Genomic DNA, 22,147 nt, shown 5'->3' with positions numbered 1-22,147 from the left:
ACATAATGCTGCAAAATGCTATCTGAAGGGTTAGCTGAGGTTTTCTTGGCTGGGATCTAAATGTTTATTCTGATATAAATTTGCCTCGGAAGACAGAATTTATGCTACCAAATATGTATCTTCTTGGAATACTTGTAGCAAGCGAGCACGTACGCTGAGAGTAGAATTAACAGATGCCATGGGCACTGGAGATATGCATTTATTGTGAGATCCCTTTTTACTTTAATTATGGCTGGGAAGACAATCTCCAGCAAGGCATTAAATTGGGTCAACAGCTAAAAAGGCTCAAGAACAAGCATTGATGACAGTGAGTGGTATATACACAGGAAATAACAGCAGCATAGTGCTGGGTGTGACAGGCTTTTCATGCTATAAGGGTCCCATTAACATAGAAGTAATAATACATTAGAGAAAATATGGTTATCATGAGAAGATAAATTATTCTATGATGTTAAAGCATTAGGCTCAGCAGACTGCTTCTAATCCCGTGGGCTTGATTACTCCGTAGTAGCCATATCCCCTGGAATCATCTTCTACAGTAGCTGCTGCTAAATATCTAGTTATTGCTTAATGAAACTGCATAGATGAGTGCTGTCATATTAAAAAGACTGTGGATATAAGCTTTTCAGGAATTGTCTGTCTTCCTATTTCCTAAAATCTTGTGTAGCTGAATCCTGTTCCATGGCTGAAAACAATGAAAATCCTGTCAGTTTTTCACTTTCTTAAGAGGGGCAGAGTAAAAGCTATCTCTTTAGTTTCAGAAATACAGCAACTGTGAGACTGAATGACTTGACAAGTGATCAGTTTTAAAGGTGTGGGAGAGCACCCTGCCTTAGGATTCCTTTCAGAGAAATGGAGGTGTGCTTTGCTAGAGAGATCTGGGGAGCTGAGGTTACACAAGCTGAACCACTGGCACTGAGCAGGATATGCCTGAAATCTCTGATCCCCAGTCAAAAACAATTTAACAGTGCTTTGCACTTACAGAGGACTTTTCTCCAAAACCTCAGGGAGAACATGAGAAGTCCCACCACATGTTCCTTAGCAAGTCTGAATGGTTATTGAGACTAATGGTCCAGTACCTGTGCTCCAACACCTGTCCCTTACCTGAGGGACAGCCTGGCTCCTGGCTGGGCAGCCCTCGTCTCCCACCACTGCCTGCCCTGCTCTCACCAAACCCTTTTAATTTTGTTGCTTTCCAGCAGGATCTTTTCTTCTGTTTGTTGCTAATGTGTGTCTAGAGCTCGTTAGTAAATGTAAATTTTACTGATTGATAGAAAAAGGTATTTGGAATTATCTTGGAGAATAATAGATCAGGGAAGCATGCAGTGCAGAACAGCTTGGGCCTTTGCTGTACTTTGCTGTTTCATTTTTATTTAGGTGCAGCAGTTAAAAAATACATTATTATGGTCCTTAAATACTTCTCAATATACCACTTTCAATAGCTGGAAGTGAAGTGCATTGCAGGTTTTGCAAACAGCACGTTCATACCAAAATAATTTGTAGAGGGGAGAGTTGCTTAAGCTGTTTGAATAGACACAGTCACACCAACATTGTCCCTCTAGCAGTTGCACTTGTGGTGAATTGTTATTCATACAGATGTGACCAAGAGCTCTGAGTCAGATGCTGTGTAGGCAGTCTAAGTGCAAACTTTCCTTTGCAGTTCTGCCAGTGCAGCTTAATCCTGATTTTTAGCTGCTCCTCGTGCTATTTTGGTCTCAGGCCTCCTGCCCACCATGTCCATCACCAGGCACCCAAACATACATATGTGCATGCATGGCTGTGCCTCAGTTATTGTGTCATGGTCTTATTCCAGCTCAGACTGCCAAAACAATCTGCCAGCATAACTCAGCTCTGATCTTCAGCAGAGCTTATCGCTGGCCATAAATCTCTGCTGGCATCCAGTTCTGCAGTGCAGAGTGGCAGAGGACACAATGCAGATTAATCTGGGAGGAGGAGGGGAAGTGATATAAATTCAAACCACTCTTTTTAGCCAGTTAGCATAAACACGCACATATTGTATTGCAGAATTATACATATTGGGAATGACAGGGCACTGTACTTGCGATAGTGGAGGTGTCCAGGAAAAATCTGATGCTGAAATTTATGCTGGTGACAAAATGAAGCAGCATAGCACTCCTCAAATTGTGCACTCATGTTTGCTTTGTTATTTGTGATCGGTGGCTGCTGCACTGAAAATGGGTGAGTAATGTATTGACCACTCACAAGGAAAGCAGTGCCAGGGCAAAAGAAGGTGCTGTTGTGTATCACGGAGTAAACTTGATGTGATCTTTGTCTTGTGCTCTGAAATCATGAGAAATTGTTGTTAAGTCTTTGTGGTTCAGTTGCCGTAACTGCAGAGCAAGAGGAATCCTGGTAGGCCAAGATGACTTTTACCAGGCAGCATTGGCATGGTCTTGCCTTGTGCTTCCCAAGCCTCTGAAATACACTGAGTGAAATTCCAGCAGAGGTTGAGAGCTTAATTTCCTTTGCTCTGCTCACCTGTGGTGAATATTGCCAGCAGTAAGCAACCCAGGGATCCACGCTTGCTTAGGTCATTGCTACCACAGGACAGGGAACTTCTTCAGTTGATAGTTTTTATGGAAATGTGTATTGCACTTGAAAGAAAAGCTGCTTTTTTTTAACTCTACAGTTTTCCATCGGGCGTTTGAGTAGTTTAAAAACGTACCATGGTCAAATGAGCTGTAGTTTCATAGTAGCCTTTTTGTTGTACATCTAAGGAGTTTGAAGTGTCATTTAAACAAACAGAAGCAGCATCTGAAAACTGTATGGTGAGGAAGGTCCATTATATGTATTGTATTACTTTGAAAGCTTCTGTTTTATTCAAAACATATGCAAATTTAATTGCATCCTATGGTTTTGCTGTGGAGAGGAAGAACCAGAGGTGCTGGGACAGCTTCTGTAGCCTTTATTGTGAGCCTACTTCTACTGGCAAGCATTCTTTTGAAGAAGAGATGAAGTGTTCTGCACTGCAGGCATGTTTGCTCTTAGTCTACCCAGCCTTCTGAGTCTTTCGGGTTACTACATTGCGGGGTTTGTGCTGCTTAGCAGCTGGAGTTAACTGGCTGCTAATGAGTCACTGCTTATGGGCTGGTGTTTCTAGATTGTCGCGTATGAAAAGAGAAATACTAACAGCCATACCCTCTCATGGCATGGGAAGATGAGAACTAGGGGTTTAGGTGGTTCATTGCTACAGTGCTGAGGCTGGCTTGGGCCAAGCTCCGGGTTTCTTCATAGTGTTCATCTCTAGAGAGCTCATGTGGAAGCCTGGTTGTGTGCGCTTGGCAGCTGAGCTTCATGACCTCCCATGTAGAAGCATGGGAAGAAGATATTTAGGTTTCAATAGCTAGGATTGTAGCTACTAATTAAGCAATGTGGAAAAAGCCTTCACGTTAAGTACAAATTGAATTTTCCTTCTACAGAACCTAATGCAAGGTGTGCTTCTAATTAAAGATATTTTGCTTGATTGGATAGGCAGCATTTTGCTTGCTATATCTGTGTGGGAAGCTACATGTTCCTAGTAGCCATTCCATGTGCATCTGTGAGTGTAACTCATGTCCTTCATGTGAATCCATGTAGCTAACTTGAGCAGCTCCAAGGAGGTGGCACAGCCAATCTGTGATCCCCCAGCTTGCCTGCAGTGAGAATGAGGTTTATTTCTGCTTAACCCTTCACCCAGCTGTGGAAAAAGTCATTGACTATTTCTTACTTAGATGGCAACAAGTCTGTGAGGTAATTCTCTTTTTCCAAAGCACCACAGTTTTGTGCTTTGCCGCCTTGTTAATTACAACAAAAATCCAGACTTCATGGGAAATGCAAATAAAAATATCACAAAACTAAGTTTTTTGGTCTCCCAGGGATATTAGTGGTAAGAGTTGTTTTTGTATTTGTAGTTTACTTATGCCTCATGCTCATAAACTCATTTCATAAATTGAATTTGATGCAATATAAGCAGCAGCAGATGTTTGTATAAAACATGTCCTGTAGCATGATTTTGTAATCACAAGCTACTTTAACAATTGTGTAGATTGAAGTTTTTCTTTTTTTCTAAATAAATAGAAATTTATGAAGACACGGTGCTCTGAGTCTATAGCTTTTTCTAAGACACATTTTTACAATTTATTGAGGTCTTCCGGGAGAGCTGCTACTGGTTTAAGGGACTAGATTGTGTCCCTTCTCTATGCAGAAAGATGGAACAGAAGATTGAGTCCTCCACAGCATGCTGAGGGAGACAATATCACAATCCAGATGTTGCCTGAGCAGCTGTCTGCCCAGCTTCAGAGAGTGAAGAAGGCACTGGAGCTGTGCCTCCATCCCCACTTGCCTGCAGCCACCACAGCTGGTTGGCTGAATAAACTGCAGGGATAGGGGATTTTCATTTTGCACTCTGAAGAAAAGAATTCTGATGAAGAACTAGCATGCAAAGCAACGACAAGGCTCAGAATGCAGATATTGGAGGCTAAGTACAGGCTTTTAAATAAACTTGTCCCAGATTTCTCTGAAGCAGCATTTTTTAGTGTCCCCCTGAGGCAGCGCGCTCATCTGTGTTACTGTGCAGGTGTCTTGCTGTGACCTCAAATGAGGGGAGAAAATATTTTATGCTAGTTTAGTTTTCTTTTCCCATTGGAGGAACAGAGGGCTCTGAAAAGACCGAGATTTTATTCTGTTTTTTTCTAATATTTCCACTTGCTCTTTGTACAGAGCTGTACAGTAATGAGCCCCCATGTATATACACTAAAAGACTCATTTGTTTTGAGCTCAGCAACTAGGGCATACCTAGATTTGCCCAATAGCATCATTCAGATGAGGCACCAGATTATATGTTGTGCTCTTTTCAGAGTGAAGTCATTAAAATAGTTCTAAGTAACACATGAAATCTAGAGAAAGCTGTAGTAACAAAAAGCCAAAAAGCAATTCAGAGTCATGAGAATTATGGGTGATTCCACTTGTGTATTTCCACATGCAGAGAATATAGCAGTGTTTTTACAAAGATTTTCACCAGACAAATCTAGCTAGCAGTGGTAACCAGTTTAGTTCAGTGTTTTTGCATGGCTATATCCCTACTTCCTGCTTGTAGCAGATCCTTTAGGCTGTTGTATTCAGCTGGACAATATTCAATGAACTCTAAATGTCTAATTTTTTGTCACTGTTCTATGAAGAAATTAATATGGAATTTGCTACAGTGTAAGATAAAACCATGTTGAGACAGAGCTAGAAAGAGCAAGCAAAGTACACAATTTCAGTGCTATGAATTGCCATGTTTTAATTAAAATGCTTGTGGATAAGCTCATTAATAAAAATAACTTTTAAGCTATGAGTGCAAGCAATGGTAAATCTGAGGCTGTAATCACCGAGCCACTTTTTCAGTTTTTTGATAACAAAAGGAATAATTTCCTAGAATATTTTGTGAGATTTTATTAAAATGTCATGGCCAAATTCTCATTGAAACTCCCATTAACATGAGAAGACACACAGAATTAGGAAGAAAATTTTTGAAGGATGCTGTGATAAACGGCTCACTCGTTGGTAGGCAGGTCAGCAGTCTAGGAAGGCTGACCAACAGTAAGTAAAAATACCAAGAAAATGAGCATTAAACCTTCGTGATAAATTGGACAGTGGAGATTGCCAATACTGTAATCTTGTGCAACCAAACTCCATGCTCAAGTGTGTGCTAGCTCTTAATCCCAGGAAAATTGAAGAAATGACTACTGCTGAGCCCAGGGAGTGCTAAGTCAGGAGGATGCGGGGCATCGTGAGTAGATGCAAAAATGTCTGAACAAATGCTGAGTGGAAGCTTGTGGAGAACCTTTCATCTGAGTGAACAACTGTTTAGTTTTTGGAAAGGTCCTGCCTGTTCTGCAAACCTGATAGTAGCCTATGTTTTGGTAATCAGATTTTGGTAACTGTGGGAACACAATCAGACCTCCCTATGGGGAAGAACTTGTGCTGAATTTCTGACTCAAACTGCTACCCCTTCTCTCTGTGTGTTGGAGAGCTGCTTGGGGTTGTAGTCTAGGAATAAACCAGTAGAGAAAGAGTTTGCCGCACTCACAGAAATGGCCAGGAATGCTTTGAAGTGGTGGACTGCATACATTCCCTTTCCTCCCCTCTGACTGTTAAGACATGTATTATTGATGCCTTTCCTCCATCCCCTCTCACCCTGCTCCTGCTGTGCCCTTATGCACTGCTGAGCTGAAGCAGGTGCACGGACCAGCGTGCAGCCCAAGCTGCTGATCAGGTCTTGTTTCTTTTCATGCCTACTTCCTAGCACTAATGGGGGCCACTTGATAGTAGCAAAGAAACCAAAGAGGACTTGTGGATTTTCTTTTTCCTTCTTTGTCCACTTACTCAGTAGCTGTTCTTTTCCTTTGTAATATCTCAGTGATTGTCTAGATAAGAAATGAAGAACAGGATAGTGCCAAGCTGATGGTATTCTGCCACTACCTCCTGCCATCCTGTTTAAGATTTATGCAGACCTGTGTTTCCTGCCCTCGCACTTCTGTCAATTGGTGTTGCGTGTTAGGAGGGGGTTAAGTGTCCAATTCCTGTTAGTTTTCATTAATGACTTCTACTGAAGTTATGAGACCTGTTGAAGCATGTCCAGAGGAGGGGCACAAAAATGATCTGGAAGATGGAACACCTCTCCTATGAAGACAGGCTGAGAGATCTGGGGCTGTTCAGCCTGGAGAGAAGGCTCCAGGGAAACCCGGGAGTGGCCTTTCAGTATTTAAGGAGGAGCTACAGAAAAGAAGGGAGCAGACTCTTTAATAGGGTTGGTGGTAATAAAACAGGGGAAAATGGCTTCAGCCTTAAAGAGGGTAGATTTACGTTGGATATAAGGAAGAAGTATTTTACAGTGCTGGTGGGGAGGCACTGGAACAGGTTGCCTACTGATGTGGCTGATGCCCTTTCCCTGGAAACTTACAAGGCAAGGCTGGATCAGGCCCTGGGTAACCTGATCTGTCTGTAGGTGTTCCTGTTGGTTGAAAATGAGTTGGATTAGATGACCATTAATAAATGTGCTTTCCAACTCTAAGAATTCTATGATCAGCATTAAGTACCAAATCCTGCTCCCTGTTTCACTTTCTTTACAGTAAGTCAGATAAGCAGTACTGACAGACTATGACAGGGTGCTCCTTCCTCCCCCAGCCTCCTCCTTTGGCTTGGCTGTTATGCCCAGTGCCTTACTCAAGACTGATATCATGGTATTTAGCAAGACTATGTTTGTGACCCAATCATCCTACCCCATAAATAGTGCCAATATAGATCAAGAGTCCATTGAGCTCTAATCCTCATGACAAGACTACATGTAACCTCCCCAGTTCCTTTTAAATGTTGTGATGCTTGAGTGACTGTAGACTCGGGGGATTACATGGAATATTTGTTGGAGGTAGCTTAATGAGATGCTCCCCTCTTGCCAGAAGGTGAACCTCCAGTAGAATGAGGTGGATAATACGATCTGTGACAGATTCCTAAGCCATGTAAAACTGCCAAACCTTAGATTGTTAACAGTACCAGGGGAGCTTGGCATGCTGACTCTGAGATACAGCATGGAGGGTGGAGAGGAGTAAACATGCACATGACTAGGCTGTGAGGTCACATCACAGTTGAGAGACTGGGGGTACTATGGAACTGAAGAACTGCACTTGTTGCTCTGAGCCAGTTCTTCACCTTCTGTCAGAACCACGGTCTCTGAGTAAGCTTTACAAAACAAAGGTATGTTTGACTAATGTTATTCAAGTTCCTTCTGAAAGTAAGAAAACAGTATTAAAATGGCCTAACAGAAGGAATGTAAGGGAAGAGATCATCGCAGATCAGTCAGGAGGACACTTGACTTCTGGGACAAGCCGACAGGTTGAGCACCTCTTTCTCTCGTCCCACAGGGGTGTTTATTGGGTGAGATTTGCACACTCAATTACTCTGAGTGCTTCCTTGGGAAACTTAAAAATCTCCAGAGCTGTTCCATCACTTAACACTGTTGTAGCTGCCTGTATTATTCATGTCCTTGATTAACCTCACGTGCTTTTACAAATATTGTTTGTCACCTGCAATCCAAAAGAATCTGTATTCCTGTTTCTTTAATAAATGATACTGTTTACTAATCATGAGTTCTCATTAGGCAGAGCCAAATTCCTTAAGGGCTGTCATGAGAGTCCACTTAAACACATCAAGATGAATGAGCAATGCATTGCTAGAGAATATGTAATCATAATATTTCATACATTGGATGCAACTGGACTTACATTGCTGAGCTGGACATCAGCCAGCATTGAAACCCAGCCACCCCGGCCCCTCTGATATCTGAGGACAAGCTGGAATGCAGGGAAGCTTATTTTCTGCCAAATTTTTCTGCCCTTTTAATATGCCACTATATTCTATAGGGGAAAAAAAAAAAAAAGGATGCCTCAGCGACAAAAGTGCTGTAAAGATAACCTCTGTTAGATTGTAGAAAGCAAGTGGTGGAAGGAAAGAGTCAATGTACAATTCTGAATAGGTACTGAAGCATATTGCAAAGCTGCTTATTGAATTATCTGAAAAGTATGAATAAATTGATAGGCTTGGAAGTTTACTGGGGGTGGGGGAAGAAACCCGAAAAATATTCATCAAAGCTTTGTGGTTTTTAAACGTGTTTACTGCCCTCTGTTATCAGGCCAACTAATGTAAGGAACAAATGCTGAGAGTAGTTTTTGGCAATTGGGTTGTTTATCTGTACTAATCCACTCTGCTAATAGACAAAGACCAATGCCGTTGTAAACTTTCCAAACGTAATAAATGTTTTGAGCTTGCATGGCTACACTTAGAGCCTGGCCATTTATCTCTCTGTTAAATATCTTGGGCACAGGCAGCCCAGGGCTTGCCATGTAACTGATGAGATGCCTGCACCTTCAGCCATTTACTTTATCTGCCACTTACTGTGATAACACCACTCTCAACCTGAATGTTAGCAGTCTAGGAGGAAGCAGTCATGAACTTCTTGTGTTTGCTTCTCTAATTGCTGAGCCATTCGACTGATTCTGATGTGCAGAAAGATAGAGATGGCACACCTTGTGTGTAGCACTCTGCTTTAGTGCATATAGCACTTAGCCCTTGTGCTCAAACACCTGTGCCTACCTGTGCTGGAGCTCCTGGCTAACCTGCGCAGGTGGGACTAAGGAGTCATGAGGGCAGGACTTAGGGGTATGGGGCAGAGGGCTGCCAAGCAGGGGGTTGAAGGTGAAGGTGCTCTGCTGCAAGCTTTTCTGTTTTGCGTGAGTACAAATCCCACCACTGCAGTACTACTACTTCACTTGTTTTTTTTTTTTAAGGCAGAATGTATGGGTAAAAAGCTGTTATTTTTAGGTGAGGAAGCTATAAAGAGACTTATTTTTCACATGGTATGTGATTTATATTATTGTAAGTTGTGCGTAAAACTTATGTGCACTTTGTCATATGTTACTAGGCTCCTGTGCATTAGACATGTTTTGCAACCAAGTACCCTGTCCCAGGTATGATGTTTGACAATTTAAAAGACACCACACTTTTACAACATAATTGGATGTTTAGCAATTCTACCTTTCAGCATAATGCAGTTTTAAATGCAGTCAAAAAGACGTCCCAGAGAACCGTCTGGGGAACTGAAACATGTAACCATTTAAATCTTTTTTTTCCTTCATCAAACAGTATTCTACAAACAGAAACCATTGTTGTGCTGAGTAAAATTGTTTGTATAATGAGATTTACCATGTGCACGGTACTGTCGCTTTTCTTCCCTACCAGTAAAACAAGAAATCCATAGGAAAAACTATTTGCGCACAGGTCACGTACCATTCATTTTCTGGAGCTAATACTTTCTGCATTTAAAAGAGAAATGGCTACTATATGTAGATTCTGGAGTCAGGTGGCAGTGATATAAAGGCAGGATAACACTGCATTATGCTCTGGAGGCAGCTTACTTTGACTTGCTGGGTTCATGCATTGAAGCAGCCACTGGGCTGTAGCCACTGAATGTAGTTTTGTTTGTTTTGTTCTTCTCTAGTCTTTCTCTGTGAATAAAACAACAAGTGAGCAGTAGAGCATCCAGAGATAGTCTTTTATGTTGCCTGCTGGTAGGAGAGGTGGACAAGGGCACCTCATGTTCTCACTGAGTAATTCTGCTATGCAGAGTTCAGCTGTATCTTACACTGACTTCCATAGAGAAGACAGATAAAAGTTCATGAAAGGATACGGTACCTTTCTCTGTATGACTTCTAACTTTCATTGTACAAGGTTCTATTTTCCTTGAATTAAGAAATGTATCGACAAATTAGAAGTAATTAAAATTGGTGTCTCTGGCAGGGCTCATGGAAGCTGCGGATTATGACATGCTATGGAATACAGGATTAAGAAGAGCAGCAGAGCCTGGCCATTGGGCCATAGGTGTGTTAAATGCCAGTATTACAAATGATGTTTCAAGTGTGCAGTAACGTTGCTAGCTTTTTCTCTCCAAGTCAATAATGTGCTTTTCTTCTGTGCGAAGCTGTTTAGGTAAAATACATGGTAGTGTATGAGTGCTTGGTCCAAACTTCCTTTAACCAAGAAAGAGGGGCGTTTCTTTTAATAGGAACAGTGAAAATTATCAATTTTCTGAAGTGTTACTATAAACAGTTCGCGTTCCTTTTAGTTAGTTGACAATATTGCTACCAAAGGATCTAATAGTGATCTAATAGTAGTGAAACCACTGATTGTGTCATAAAAATGAGTTTGGAATTAAGTAACATCATCCATGGACTGAAATTGTGTCCTGGCAGATCCTGTAACTGTTGTTTGATTTGGAACTTTTTTTTTTGTTGAAGGGAAGAAATTAATCACTTTTACGATAATAAATTGTAATTGTGCTGCATTAATTTTTTTAATGAATCCAGCGATGATGGCAATGTCACAAGGATCATATAAATATTTTTATGTTGTGTCTTCAAGTCAACGATCTATAGAACTTGGGGCTGTTTTTTGTTGCTGTTTTTGGGGGGCTATTTGAAGGGTGTGTGTGATTTCTTTATTTGGTGTTTTGGTGACTTTTATGTGTTTTGGTTGTGGGTTTGTTGGTTTATTTTACTGTTTGTTTGCTTTAGCATTTTAGCAATAGCTGCTATCAAAAGTCCAGGGTCAGATCTATTGAGTCGCTTAGTTCAAGAGGCTCTGAATCTGGTAAGTGACCTATTAGCATAATTTACCATATTCGAATAAATTCCTGAGTTAAGATAGTTCTGGTCAGACAGCGTAGTGCTCAATTTTGTCTTAGATTCTCTCTAATACCTCCACAGTTCCAGCTATTCAGTTTAGCAGTGCTCAGTAGAGCGCTGTGAAACGAAGTCGAGCACCTGGATTTCAGCAGGCTGCCCTGCAGTGTTGGGAGGGCCTTCAGAGTGCTGCAGCAGATGGGCACGCAGTGCTGAATGCTCCAGCTTTGTCCCTGCATGGGTAGCCAAGGTCTTCATTATCCAGTGCTGCTTATTTTTGTGATCACAAATTAATTGGTTGTTTTAAAATACATTGAAATATGTATGTATGCTATGCAGAGATACGATATGGTTAGTGGAAGAAAATGCAAAACGCTTCAAATCTACATTCTTTTTACTATCCAGGAAACAATTCTTTAAAAAGCCTTCTTCTCTTTGTTCTGAAATTCAAACAAAAAACGTTTTCTTTTCCAGTGGTAATCTTTAAATTCTGGCTGGCAATTTTTTTCATCTGTGTCTCTCTGCTCCTATACTTCTATTAATTTGTTTTGAGTAAATACGTAAAAATAAGGTGACACTTCATGTGGAAAGGGACAAGCTGAAAATACTACCTCTCGAGTTTGATGAATAGAGTTGCCTCTTTTTCCTATAATTTACAAGCTGCTCTGCTTTGCCCCTACTTCATAGCATTTAGGGTGGGGGAGAATCTCGTCTTCATTGTGGTATGGCACTTTGCAGTGCAAAGAGTTAAATGATGCATGAAATGACCTGTCACACTGCATTATGTGCCACAGTGGTGCATACAGAACAGTGCTTCTTTCCTTTTCTGTCAGAAAAAAACAATTCCCTAGGCCTGGCTGCTTTCTTGCTTTGAAGAGTTAACATGTGGTGTGTATGTGTGTATTTCTGCATAATTTGCTTTAGCTCAGCCACAGGAGCTCATCAGCTGCTGAATAAAGAAAGGAAGGATGTGCAGGGTTGTTTCCCTCCTCCATTTATTAGGAGGAGATCAGTAGAAACCGGATGCCTGTGACAGGGCTCCTTTCTAGAAAAAACAAGAGTCGTTTCTATGTTTCAAATTGGAAGTGGTGGTTGAAATATTTTCTAAATGGCTTCAAGTAACCTTGTTACTGTGGCAAAGGTTAGGCTTGTATATGAACCTCAAAAAAGGAGTAGAAAATTCTCATACGCTGTATTTCGTAGTTCATTGTGATAGGTTTCAGCTTATACTGTACGGTTCCATCTGATTTTGCTTGCAGCTGATAGTGCTTTGAAGCTCAGCTTGAAACAAAAGCCTGCAATGTGTAAGTCCTGTCCTATGATTCACAGTATCCTTGTTTTCCCTACAAATACTTTTCTGCCTTTCTAGGAGGGCATGGACATATAAACTTTCCTCAGGGCTGGAGCCTGAAGTTTAATTTAAAAATTCTTTTTTTTTTTTTTTTTTTGTTGTTGAAAGTGAGAACTGGAGAATGACCCACTCAATCTTCAATGAGCATTTGAGGTGATGCAGTTTTGTTCCTTTTTCATCACAGCCTGGATTTTTAAAGACACCAATAACAATGCCAAAAACCTGTTCAGGCATCTGCAAACTCCATTACTACTTAAAACCCTTTTACTGCTGCCAGATTCTCTGCAAGTACTACATTTATCAACCTAGTTAACATCACAGGAGAGAGAGCTCGTCTTGGGTTGCTGCAGGCGAGGCTTTAGAAGATGAGTGTATGCACTTGGGTGGCAGAAATGACAGCTAGATCTGCTTTAACATGAGGATGCAGTGCAGTGTATTGCTTGGTGCAGTGTTGCCCACAGTTTGGGGCTGCCCAGGACAGGAGTGCTCTCTGCGTAGTGTGTAAGCTTGGCCTGTTTGTGTTCATGTCAACTTTGTCCCAGTCTCCTGAATTGGCTTCTGCAGCCCCTTTGCTGGAGTGCAGTGGGAAGTGAGCCGTATCCTGGGTGCAATGAGTCTGGGAGCCAGCACCTCCCTGTAGCCATTGGCTGCTATGATCAGCTTGTCCATTTGTTATTTTATGTCACTGAGTGCAATACTAAAACTCCTTTTATGTACTGCCTTTCATCAGACTTGAAAAACTGGCCTTAAATCACATTACAGATTAGAGCCTCAATCTGGTGTTGTTGGAGGGTTTAAGATTCCTAGAGCTTTCTTGGTCACTGCAGTGCTAAACCAGGTTTTGGCATAATTTCATTCTGCATTAGGATGGTTAGCGCACAGCCAGAACTCAAAGTGAAATTCAGAGTGCAGCCAACAGGGAAACTACTCAAAGAATCAAAGCTGTTGAACTGAAATCGCCCTTACTTTTGGTGCCTGCCAACTGAGCCAACTTGTGTAATGTTGTTCCAGAGAACAGCTGGGTTGAAGCTTTGCCTCTAAGTGTCCCTGAGGCTGGGTTCAGGGCCTTCATTCTGCCAGTGAGGGGCTTCATGCTGTGCCCAGAGAGAGAGGAAGCAGGGCGGGCATGCAGCTCTGCTCCTTCTTGTCTTGAATGGAATTTGCTTCTTCTAAATTAGTCCTCCATGCAGGCTGTGGTAGGTATGTGTGCTCTGTACTCATTCAACACTGCATGAGTGATCAAGAGAGCTGCATACCACTTGTATGAGGTGTAATGATGCAATGGGAAAGCAAATCTCTAGCATTTCCAAGGCAACTTGTGCATCTGCCCCTGGCTGGGAGGCAGGAGGCTGCCCATCACTGAAGACAGTGGCTTCAGCAAATGTTGCCAGAAGGAAGCACATGCTTGCCCCAAGCCCCTCCTGATACTGGCATGAAGAGAACAGTGCTGCACATCAGTTTTCCTGGCTAGAACGTTGTGCTTTTGTCTGTGCATGGTGGGTTTTTTGCACATATGCATGCCTAGTTCGTAAGCTGCACAAAAACCACCTATATTCAGTCTATATTGAGTAGCACTAATTATATAAGTTTTTCTCCTAAAATGTGACTTGTATCATGCCTTAGTAATAATTGTTCAGCTATTTGGATTCCAATGAAGTGTTTTAAAACGCACATCGTCTTCACTGGGTCATAAGAAGATTAACACTTCTGCTTGCAAAGCACAGCAAAGTCAATATTTGATCTAATTTGAAGCTGACCTCAGGTTTCTGATGAAAGTGGCTCTATTCTGAATGATGTAAGAACTTAGCTGCTGATGAGTTCGTAGCTTTGCTTTCATAATTAAAGTTGCACGGTCAGTAAACATGAGTTCACTCTGAGTATCTTCACACAGCTCTGACATGCAAAAAACAGTCTTTTCTTTCATGTGGTTATAGCTCATGTAGAAATTGAGCTCATCAGGAATTGTCTGTCAAAATGTTTTTAATGAAAAATTGAGTTTCCGTAACCATTGATGCATTGATGTTTTTTGCTTTTAACTGTTGACGCTGATGGCCTAAAAAGCTTGGGTTTTGGCAGGGGGAGAAAACTGCATTAGTTCAACTTATTTGGAGAATTTCTATTTGCAGGATTAATTTGCTGTGTTTTGGGTTTGTTTTCTTTTGCTGAACGTTAAACTGTTTTTTCTAATGGTGTACATACTGCCTGAGGGGGATAGCTGTAGCTCCTGCTTTCCGTGGCTGTCTTTGCTTCTAATGTTGGCTAGAGGTTCAAGCACTGCATGGTGCTCCCCAGGACCTGGTTCTTCTCTTCAGCAGCTGGATAAGAAGGGTAACTATTCCTGGCCACCATTTCAGATGATCCTACTGATGGGGTGAGTCCTGCCCCTCGCTATGAAGGCTTGACAAGCAGACACTTGTTTGTGGAGCCATGGTGATACTGGCAGCAGGGCACATATAGTTGCAGCGGGCGTCTCTGTATATGCTCTCTCATTGCCACCCTCTCAAGCTGTTCAATTAGATGTTTATAAATGCTAAAGCATGTCAGCAGTTTTAAGATGACATTATTAGCTCTGTTTCACCCTCTAGTAACAACTGAAGAATGTAGTTGTTCTTTTCTGGCTTCACACACTTACGTGTGAGGAGACCCTGCAGCACTCTGCCTTTATGCAAAAATTAGCTCTGAAATTTAGGAAAAAGTGGAGATGAAAGCAGCATCAATTCCAGCCCCTGCTTTTAGCAGTCACTGGGAATTAGCGGTGTGGAAGCAGCCAACCAGCACTGCCAGTTGAGAGATTCCCATGTGCTGCCTTTCACAGGCCTGGCTCCAGGTGCTGGGTGTGTGAGATGCCCTCAGATGCTGAGTGGATCTTCTGTAGCTGTCTCACGAGCTGTGTGTCCTTCACTGGTATCTTTGAATTGCGCTTTGTCGCCTCTGGTGTGCTATTATCTCCATGAGGCAGGAGGGGAGCCTTGGACAGAGACAGATGGATTTGTTTGCTGGAGGTCACAAAGCAATTCTCTAGCCGTGCTGCTCCGCTTGTTCCCAGCGCTGTCTCAGAGGTGGTTCTTCCTTCAGAGCTGCTGATGTTTTTTTATTTTTTTTTTAATCTTCTTTTCCCTGCATTTGGGCAGGGTGAAAATTACCTGGGACAGGTGAAACAACCAGATTTCAGAGAGCTTGTCAGAGGGACCTGGTCCTGGATGCACATGTGGGGCTTTGTGGAGGGAACCAGCCAGCATGAGCAGCTCATATTTCATTTCAAACTTGTTCACAAGTAAAGATTAAGCTGACCATCATGTGCTCCTTTGAGGAGCCAGAGAATCTGCTGGAGACCACCAGGAACTGTGTTGGGAATGGAAAGACTGCTTGCAAGAGGAGGCTGTAACCTCTTAGGTAGTGGATTGCAAATGCTGGAGTGTTACAGGAAAGATAGATATGGCATCTGAGGAGGAGAAAAATAGCATCCAACACTCAGAGCAGAAACTGCTGGTAGTCAGGCATGAGGACAAAAGGAAGAAGCTGCTTTTGGAGCCTTTTACGAAGGAATCATCTCTAGGGCGATTGCAACTGAAATCCAAATTAACAGTCACGTTTAAGGTATCAGAGCCAGCTTTATTACTTTGAATGGAGCTGGTTTGAAAAGAAAATATATTTTGCCTTTATTAAATATTTATTTTGCTTGAAATTTAGCTTTTTTATCATGACATGATCATCATAACTTGTAATGACTTAAATCGTGTTAGGTGGTTTACTTGGTTTCCAGTGAGCAAAGCAAGTTGTTTATTTTCCTTCAGTAAGGCTATTTTTTTTTTTTTTTTTTTTTTTTTAGCTCTTCAATTCTAAACTTTTTGTTGGAATAAAAAATAGGAAGCAACAATAGCAACAATTTAAGAAAAAACTCTGCTTGTGTTTTTGAAGTCTGCAAGTGTTCCTTGTGACATCAGACTCATTTTAGAATATTTTATTTCTGGTATCTGAATTCTGGTTCCAGTTAAAAGTGCATCTGGAGCAAGGCAGTAAACTTGCAGGTTGTAGTTTGGGACAAAAAGGTCTGAGAGTCTTGCTTGGTGTGCTCTGGGAAAGGGTAATATTAATTTTTGTAGTGCTTGGATTGGGGCAAAATAAGCATTATTCTACCACAAATACGCTGTAAATTAGAGCATCATGGAGGGGTTGATGTTGGCAGGGACCTGTGGAGGTCAGCTGGTGCAGCCTCTGCTTGAGCAGGGCCAACCAGATAACTGACCCTTCAGCAATCTAGTAACTTTCTCAAGTTATTTTCATCTTTCTGACTTCATTCCTGCTGAGAATTCATTTTGGCTTGTGTTAAAAATATGTAAACAAGGTGTGAACAGTTCAGTTATGTGATAGTCAGTGATTAAAAACATGATGATCAAATGCAGCACCATGATGTTGGCAGGAAGATTTTCTTACCATCTTGAGAAGACTTGAAGTTATACTTATTTTGAAATGTGAGTGTTGATTCTGTGAAACAAATTTACTTTCACATCTAAATGAAGGACGCTTGGCCGAGTTGGAAAGAGCTTGTCCTCCTGGATAAGGGCCCTTTGTTGAGGTTTTATTTCGCATCATTTCTAAAGAGAAAATCTTCAGGAAAGCTGTCAGAAGTGTGATGCCTTGGAAGGGCTTTGCTCTCAGTGTGACCACTGCTAGCTTCTGACCTGAACAGCTGAAGGTCCTGTGACTATCACAGTGTACTCTACACTGAACTGCTTGAGCTAACAGGAAAGCTGCTGCTTTTATTTTTCCTGTGTTTCTCAGATCTCTACTTGAAATACAGGAATTCTTAGAAATACCATATATCTGTGTTGTTCTTGCTTTCAGCTTTTTGTTCTCTATGCTCTTGCCTTCAAGTTGGTACAGGGGGTATCCTCAGTTAATATCCCTTCCAGTATTAGGAAAATGGAAGGTTGTATTAAGCTCCTTTCTCCAGTAATTACATAGATTGCTCTGAAAGTAGTGCCTTCCATTTATTTCCATGGAAATAACAACAGTTGCAAAGTGCACAGTAATACTATTTGAAAGAGCATATTCTCAGCTACGGAATGCTGTTTTTCAACACAGCGACAAAATATAATGGATATTGGTGGGAAGGTTCAAATTCTACTGCCATACCACCACCATCTGCTCTATCCTGGGCCAACATAATAAAATAACAGGCATTACTTCCAGAGCAGCCCTCTTAGATTCCTTAATTGCCTTAATTGACTTATGGAGATGGTTGTACACCTTCCTGTGTATGATGGATTGTGTATGTTCCTGTGAAGTGATTGTGTATATTCCTACATATATTATTTAACTAAATTCACAGCATTCTGTCTCTATCACCACTGATCAGCAAAAAAGAATGACTGCAATAGGATTATCAGTGCATTCATATTACCATCTTTCAAGCTGGTCTTTATCTCAGATTTTAAATTTGAGAGTTGTTGACCCTTTCTCTCGGTCTGTATTTGTATAATAACGTGTGACATATTTGATCCACGTCCTATCAGTAGGGCTTCAAAGCAGTCAAATTACACAGGCATAACATTCGCTGTTTTGCATAAGCCACTGAGTCTTTTCTTCCTTTTGACAGATTGAAGACATCATTACAAGAATGCAGGATGACAAAACTGGTGGAGTCCCCATCCGAACTGTCAAGAGCTTTCTGTCTAAAATCCCTAGTGTCGTTACCGGTAAGGACCCTGCTTAGAGCAGAAGAGAGGGTGAGCTGGTGCTAGCTGGCTGTAGGCCAACAAAGATGCAAAAAGAAGGAATGCTAGAAAAAAATTGCCCAGCGCTGCTTAATGTTTGCACTTTGCTGTTAGAGGTGAAGTACTGAACCAAAATTGATGAACTATTTAAGTAAGTATTTCTATTTCCTGATAGTGAGTTATATTTAAAAGCATGTTACACGCTTCGGTGCCTGTCACACAATCTTTCAATATGATGGGAGCAGGAAGGTTTTAAGGAAGAATTCAGGAAAGAATGTTGAAGCTTTGCTTATACCCAAATACTTTTGTCAGAATTCTATTATGTGTAGAAAAAAGAGGTGTCTTATGCGCCTTTACTTTCTTATTAAATACGTGCAAAGGTGTGAGGTGTGAATAGTGCAGGAACTGACTGTCACTACAAAAATGTTCCTACCCATATTTCTAGACAGAACAGTTGCTGTTGCAACAATGAACTTTACTCTTATTTTATACATTTATTCAGGGTGATGTGATGTAAACTGCTTGGAGGGATTGTGCTTGTGATTCTGGTACGTGCTTTTGATAACACTATGGAAGTACTCATTATAGTGAGGCAGAAACGCCATTTCCCCTCTCCAACACTAGACTGTTGCCCAGTATCTGATCCCAACTACACCTTAACTTATGATCTCGTTATGTTGTAAAGTAAACGCAACTTTCTTAGTCCTGTGGAGTTTTTTTTCTGACCCAAATCAGATACACACACTGATTGGTCAGTTTAGTGAAGTTTCAACTCTGTTTTCTGAAAATGTGGAGAACTTCAATCTTTGTGCCTGCAGTGACATCTTCACTCCAGTAAAGTTGAAATAATTACTAAATATGCAAAAGTGTATTATTGCATACGTGCAGTGCACTGATAACTGGGGACAAAAACTGGCAGCTCACATGGACACTTCTTGGTCTTGGAGACTTTAGACTATTGTAAAATAATAAGATAGTATTTCTAGTCAACAGGAATACTGGTAATGCAACTAGTGTCAAGTTGCTGCAAAGATGGTTCCCTGCAGTGGAATATAACTAAGCTAAAGCACTTCAGAAATATCCTTACTGTGAAAAATGTTGGATTGAGCAGAATTTGAGGTTGTGATGATTCATTTAAGAGTGTGGTTTAATATCCTTGTATCAGGAAAATAATGTCTGACTTAAGCTACAGGAATGGGATATAAATCTGCAGAGCTCTGGCACGTAGGCAGGGAATGTGGAAACTGAAGTTTTTATTTAAATAAGGTTTGGTCCAGTTAATCCCTTCTTACTGAGCAACAAGCTCTTCTGTCTGAAAATTGATTCCAGAATATTGAATTCAAAGTCACTGGCAGTTAAAGTGACTTTGGATTATTGTGTGAAATAAACATAAGTCTATAATGAGATGTGAAAACTGTGATAAGGTGGTAGTCTACAATACACAAGCTGGATGTCCTGAGATTTGCTCAACTGAAATAGATTTCTGGTATTCCTGATAGTATTCATAACATTGATTAAGCAGTTGATCTAGTCATCAAGTTGTCGTCTTTAAACTGATTATCCTTAAGTAGCACTGAGGTTGGCAGTTCCCTGGCATGATGGAAGGTACCTACTTGCACTCTGTTCCTCTAAAACAGCAGCTGCATCACCCTGAAATGGCTGTTCTCAATAGATGGGGAATAATAGAAGGGTGAAAATAAGAACAAAGTCTTTCTCTAAAGCTCACAACAAACTCTCAAATTTGAAGTGGAACAAGCTCAGTAACACTCCCTTCAGGTGATTTGAAGACAGGTGCATTATGATGCACTGTGGACTGCTTGAGGCCTCCAAGTTTGAAAAGTGTGGTTGAATAATGGATCAGCTAAGAGCCCAAAATCTTCTCTCCATTTCATATTTCTCTCTTTAATTGTGTACACCTACTCGTATATGATTTTTTTGTGTTCTTAATAGATAGTCAAATAGCGTCAAGTGCTGGGGCACTTGATGTGTGAAAGGAGGCAAGAGCGCATATCTGAGCAGAAGTTGGTTTTTGTTCAGTCTGAAGGAGGCAGAGCTAAAAGGAATGTGAGCTTATTGAGAAGATAATGTCAGAGACATGTAGTGGAAACACAAAAGACAGCGTACACAAGTTGCATGAATAGAAATTCCAACTAAATATAGGGAGAAAGCTTTTTGTGGTTAGAGCAGCCAAGTAGTAGCCAGGAGAGAGACTGTGGAACCAGAGTGTTTTGGAACTATTCAGGAATCCCTGGGCACAGCTGAAATGAGCAGTCTGACCCAACTTGGCATTTCACTTGTGTTAAGTGGAGGCTGGACTAGGTGATCTCTTGTGAATCCTTGCGACCTGAATTATTCTTATGATCTTAAGTTACTCAAAGTTAGTGTTTTTCTAATTTCTTCAATTTCATGAACACAAGATAACTTCAAAAAGCTTTGGGTGTATCTTTACAGCTGTCCTCTTAGGAAGAACTTAATTTTCAGACTGGCATTTTTGCACACTATTCTTCTTCCTGAAAAGAGGAACAGTGATGTTAAAATATGACTGACTTGGCAGGTTCACAGTTACTGTTAATAACAGTGCTTTATTTTTGCTTGACACTTCTATTGTAAAATCTTCTCACAGAAGAAATTTTTCTTTTTCTTTAAGATTTTACAGCACTGCCTTGTGCTCTAAACATGCAGCTCTGTTTATAGTACAGAAAAGTGGGTGTTTGATTTAAAGTTCGAATCCCAAGGAAGGAACCACTCATCTCTGTTTCGCTTTCATGTCTGGATGCTTAAGTTATGAATGAAGAATTCTATAACATAAGGAGAAAACATTGGGGAGTTATCATTAATGGTTCTCGCTAGACAACAGGAGACTGGGAAAAGGAAGAAAAAACTTTTTTTGAATGTGTGATGAGTCTGCATGTGGATGCTGTGCCAAAGGCAAGTTTTAATCTACATTAGAAATAGATTTGTGTATCCTCTTCCTTGGCTTTTGACTCAAAGTAGGTCAGTCAAAGGAGGACTGTTATCGTAGCTTAATCTTCACTTTTATGGGCAAACTGCAGAAGGAGAATGAAAGAAAGATGTAACCAGACAGTGTAGCATCTGTGCATGTATTCAACAGATTCTCTGGTAAGTTTAGAATATGATGCTGGCACAATGGACAAATGGAAGCAAAAACTGACTAAAGACAAGTATTGAGAAGAGCTGTCATACATCAGCCAATGTCCATCATGACAGTTACTGCAATAAATAGATGTTTACATTTCTCTTTTAATGAGGAAACCATTTCCTCAATGATGATTTGTTTCTGCAAATGGATTAGCAATTCTCTGTTGTCCTAGACTGATATAAGAATATCTCATTATGATATCCAACTACAAAGCTGGCTTTCTACTCTTTTTGATATCCACACTTTCACATCTTAAAACTAGAAAACTAGTCTTCTCTTAGGTCAGTGCACGTAACACCTGTACTTTCTTCTCACACTGATTCAGACTTAGCCCCTTACAACGTTGATGATAAAAATTAGAAAAGCCAATGCTAACCTGCAACATTTGACCTTTCCAGTGTAAAAAGCCTCCTTCATACTTCCCGATCTTCCCTTCATTCCCAATCTCATTCCATGTTTCCCCATCTGATCCTGTGTACCAGTGTCTTTGCTGTTAGAACCCTTCAGAGATGTGCTGTCCACCAGTTTTCTACCCCCCATTACAAGAAGCTTTGATAATTCATCCTGTCCCATTACTTATCTACTTCAAGCAGTCCTGTCCTCACAGGAGAGAGAACTCCTTCCAGTAGCAGTCCCCTTGTTGTCACCCCACTTGTGCACTGTTCCTAACCCTTACCCCCAGTGCTTGCTTGTGTCCTTGCTGTGT

At 41.0% G+C, this 22,147-nt stretch overlaps 1 protein-coding gene across 7 annotated transcripts in view; it reads left to right on the top strand.

The window, feature by feature from the left end:
• Positions 1 to 22,147, top strand: part of RGS6 (regulator of G protein signaling 6) — a 232,494-nt gene that overhangs the window by 125,580 nt on the left and 84,767 nt on the right. For all 7 annotated transcript variants that reach the window (XR_007377783.1, XM_048949076.1, XM_048949078.1 and 4 more), the window contains exon 3: positions 18,164 to 18,263. Coding sequence is in view for 6 of the 7 variants with exons in the window: in XM_048949076.1 (XP_048805033.1) it covers positions 18,164 to 18,263 (100 nt within the window). In the remaining variant the exon portion in view is untranslated. The remainder of the gene's footprint in view (positions 1 to 18,163; positions 18,264 to 22,147) is intronic.

The sequence above is a fragment of the Lagopus muta genome, chromosome 6 (assembly GCF_023343835.1).
Source record: "Lagopus muta isolate bLagMut1 chromosome 6, bLagMut1 primary, whole genome shotgun sequence".
NCBI classification, from domain to species: domain Eukaryota; kingdom Metazoa; phylum Chordata; class Aves; order Galliformes; family Phasianidae; genus Lagopus; species Lagopus muta.
This window is presented reverse-complemented; position numbering and strand designations above follow the sequence as displayed.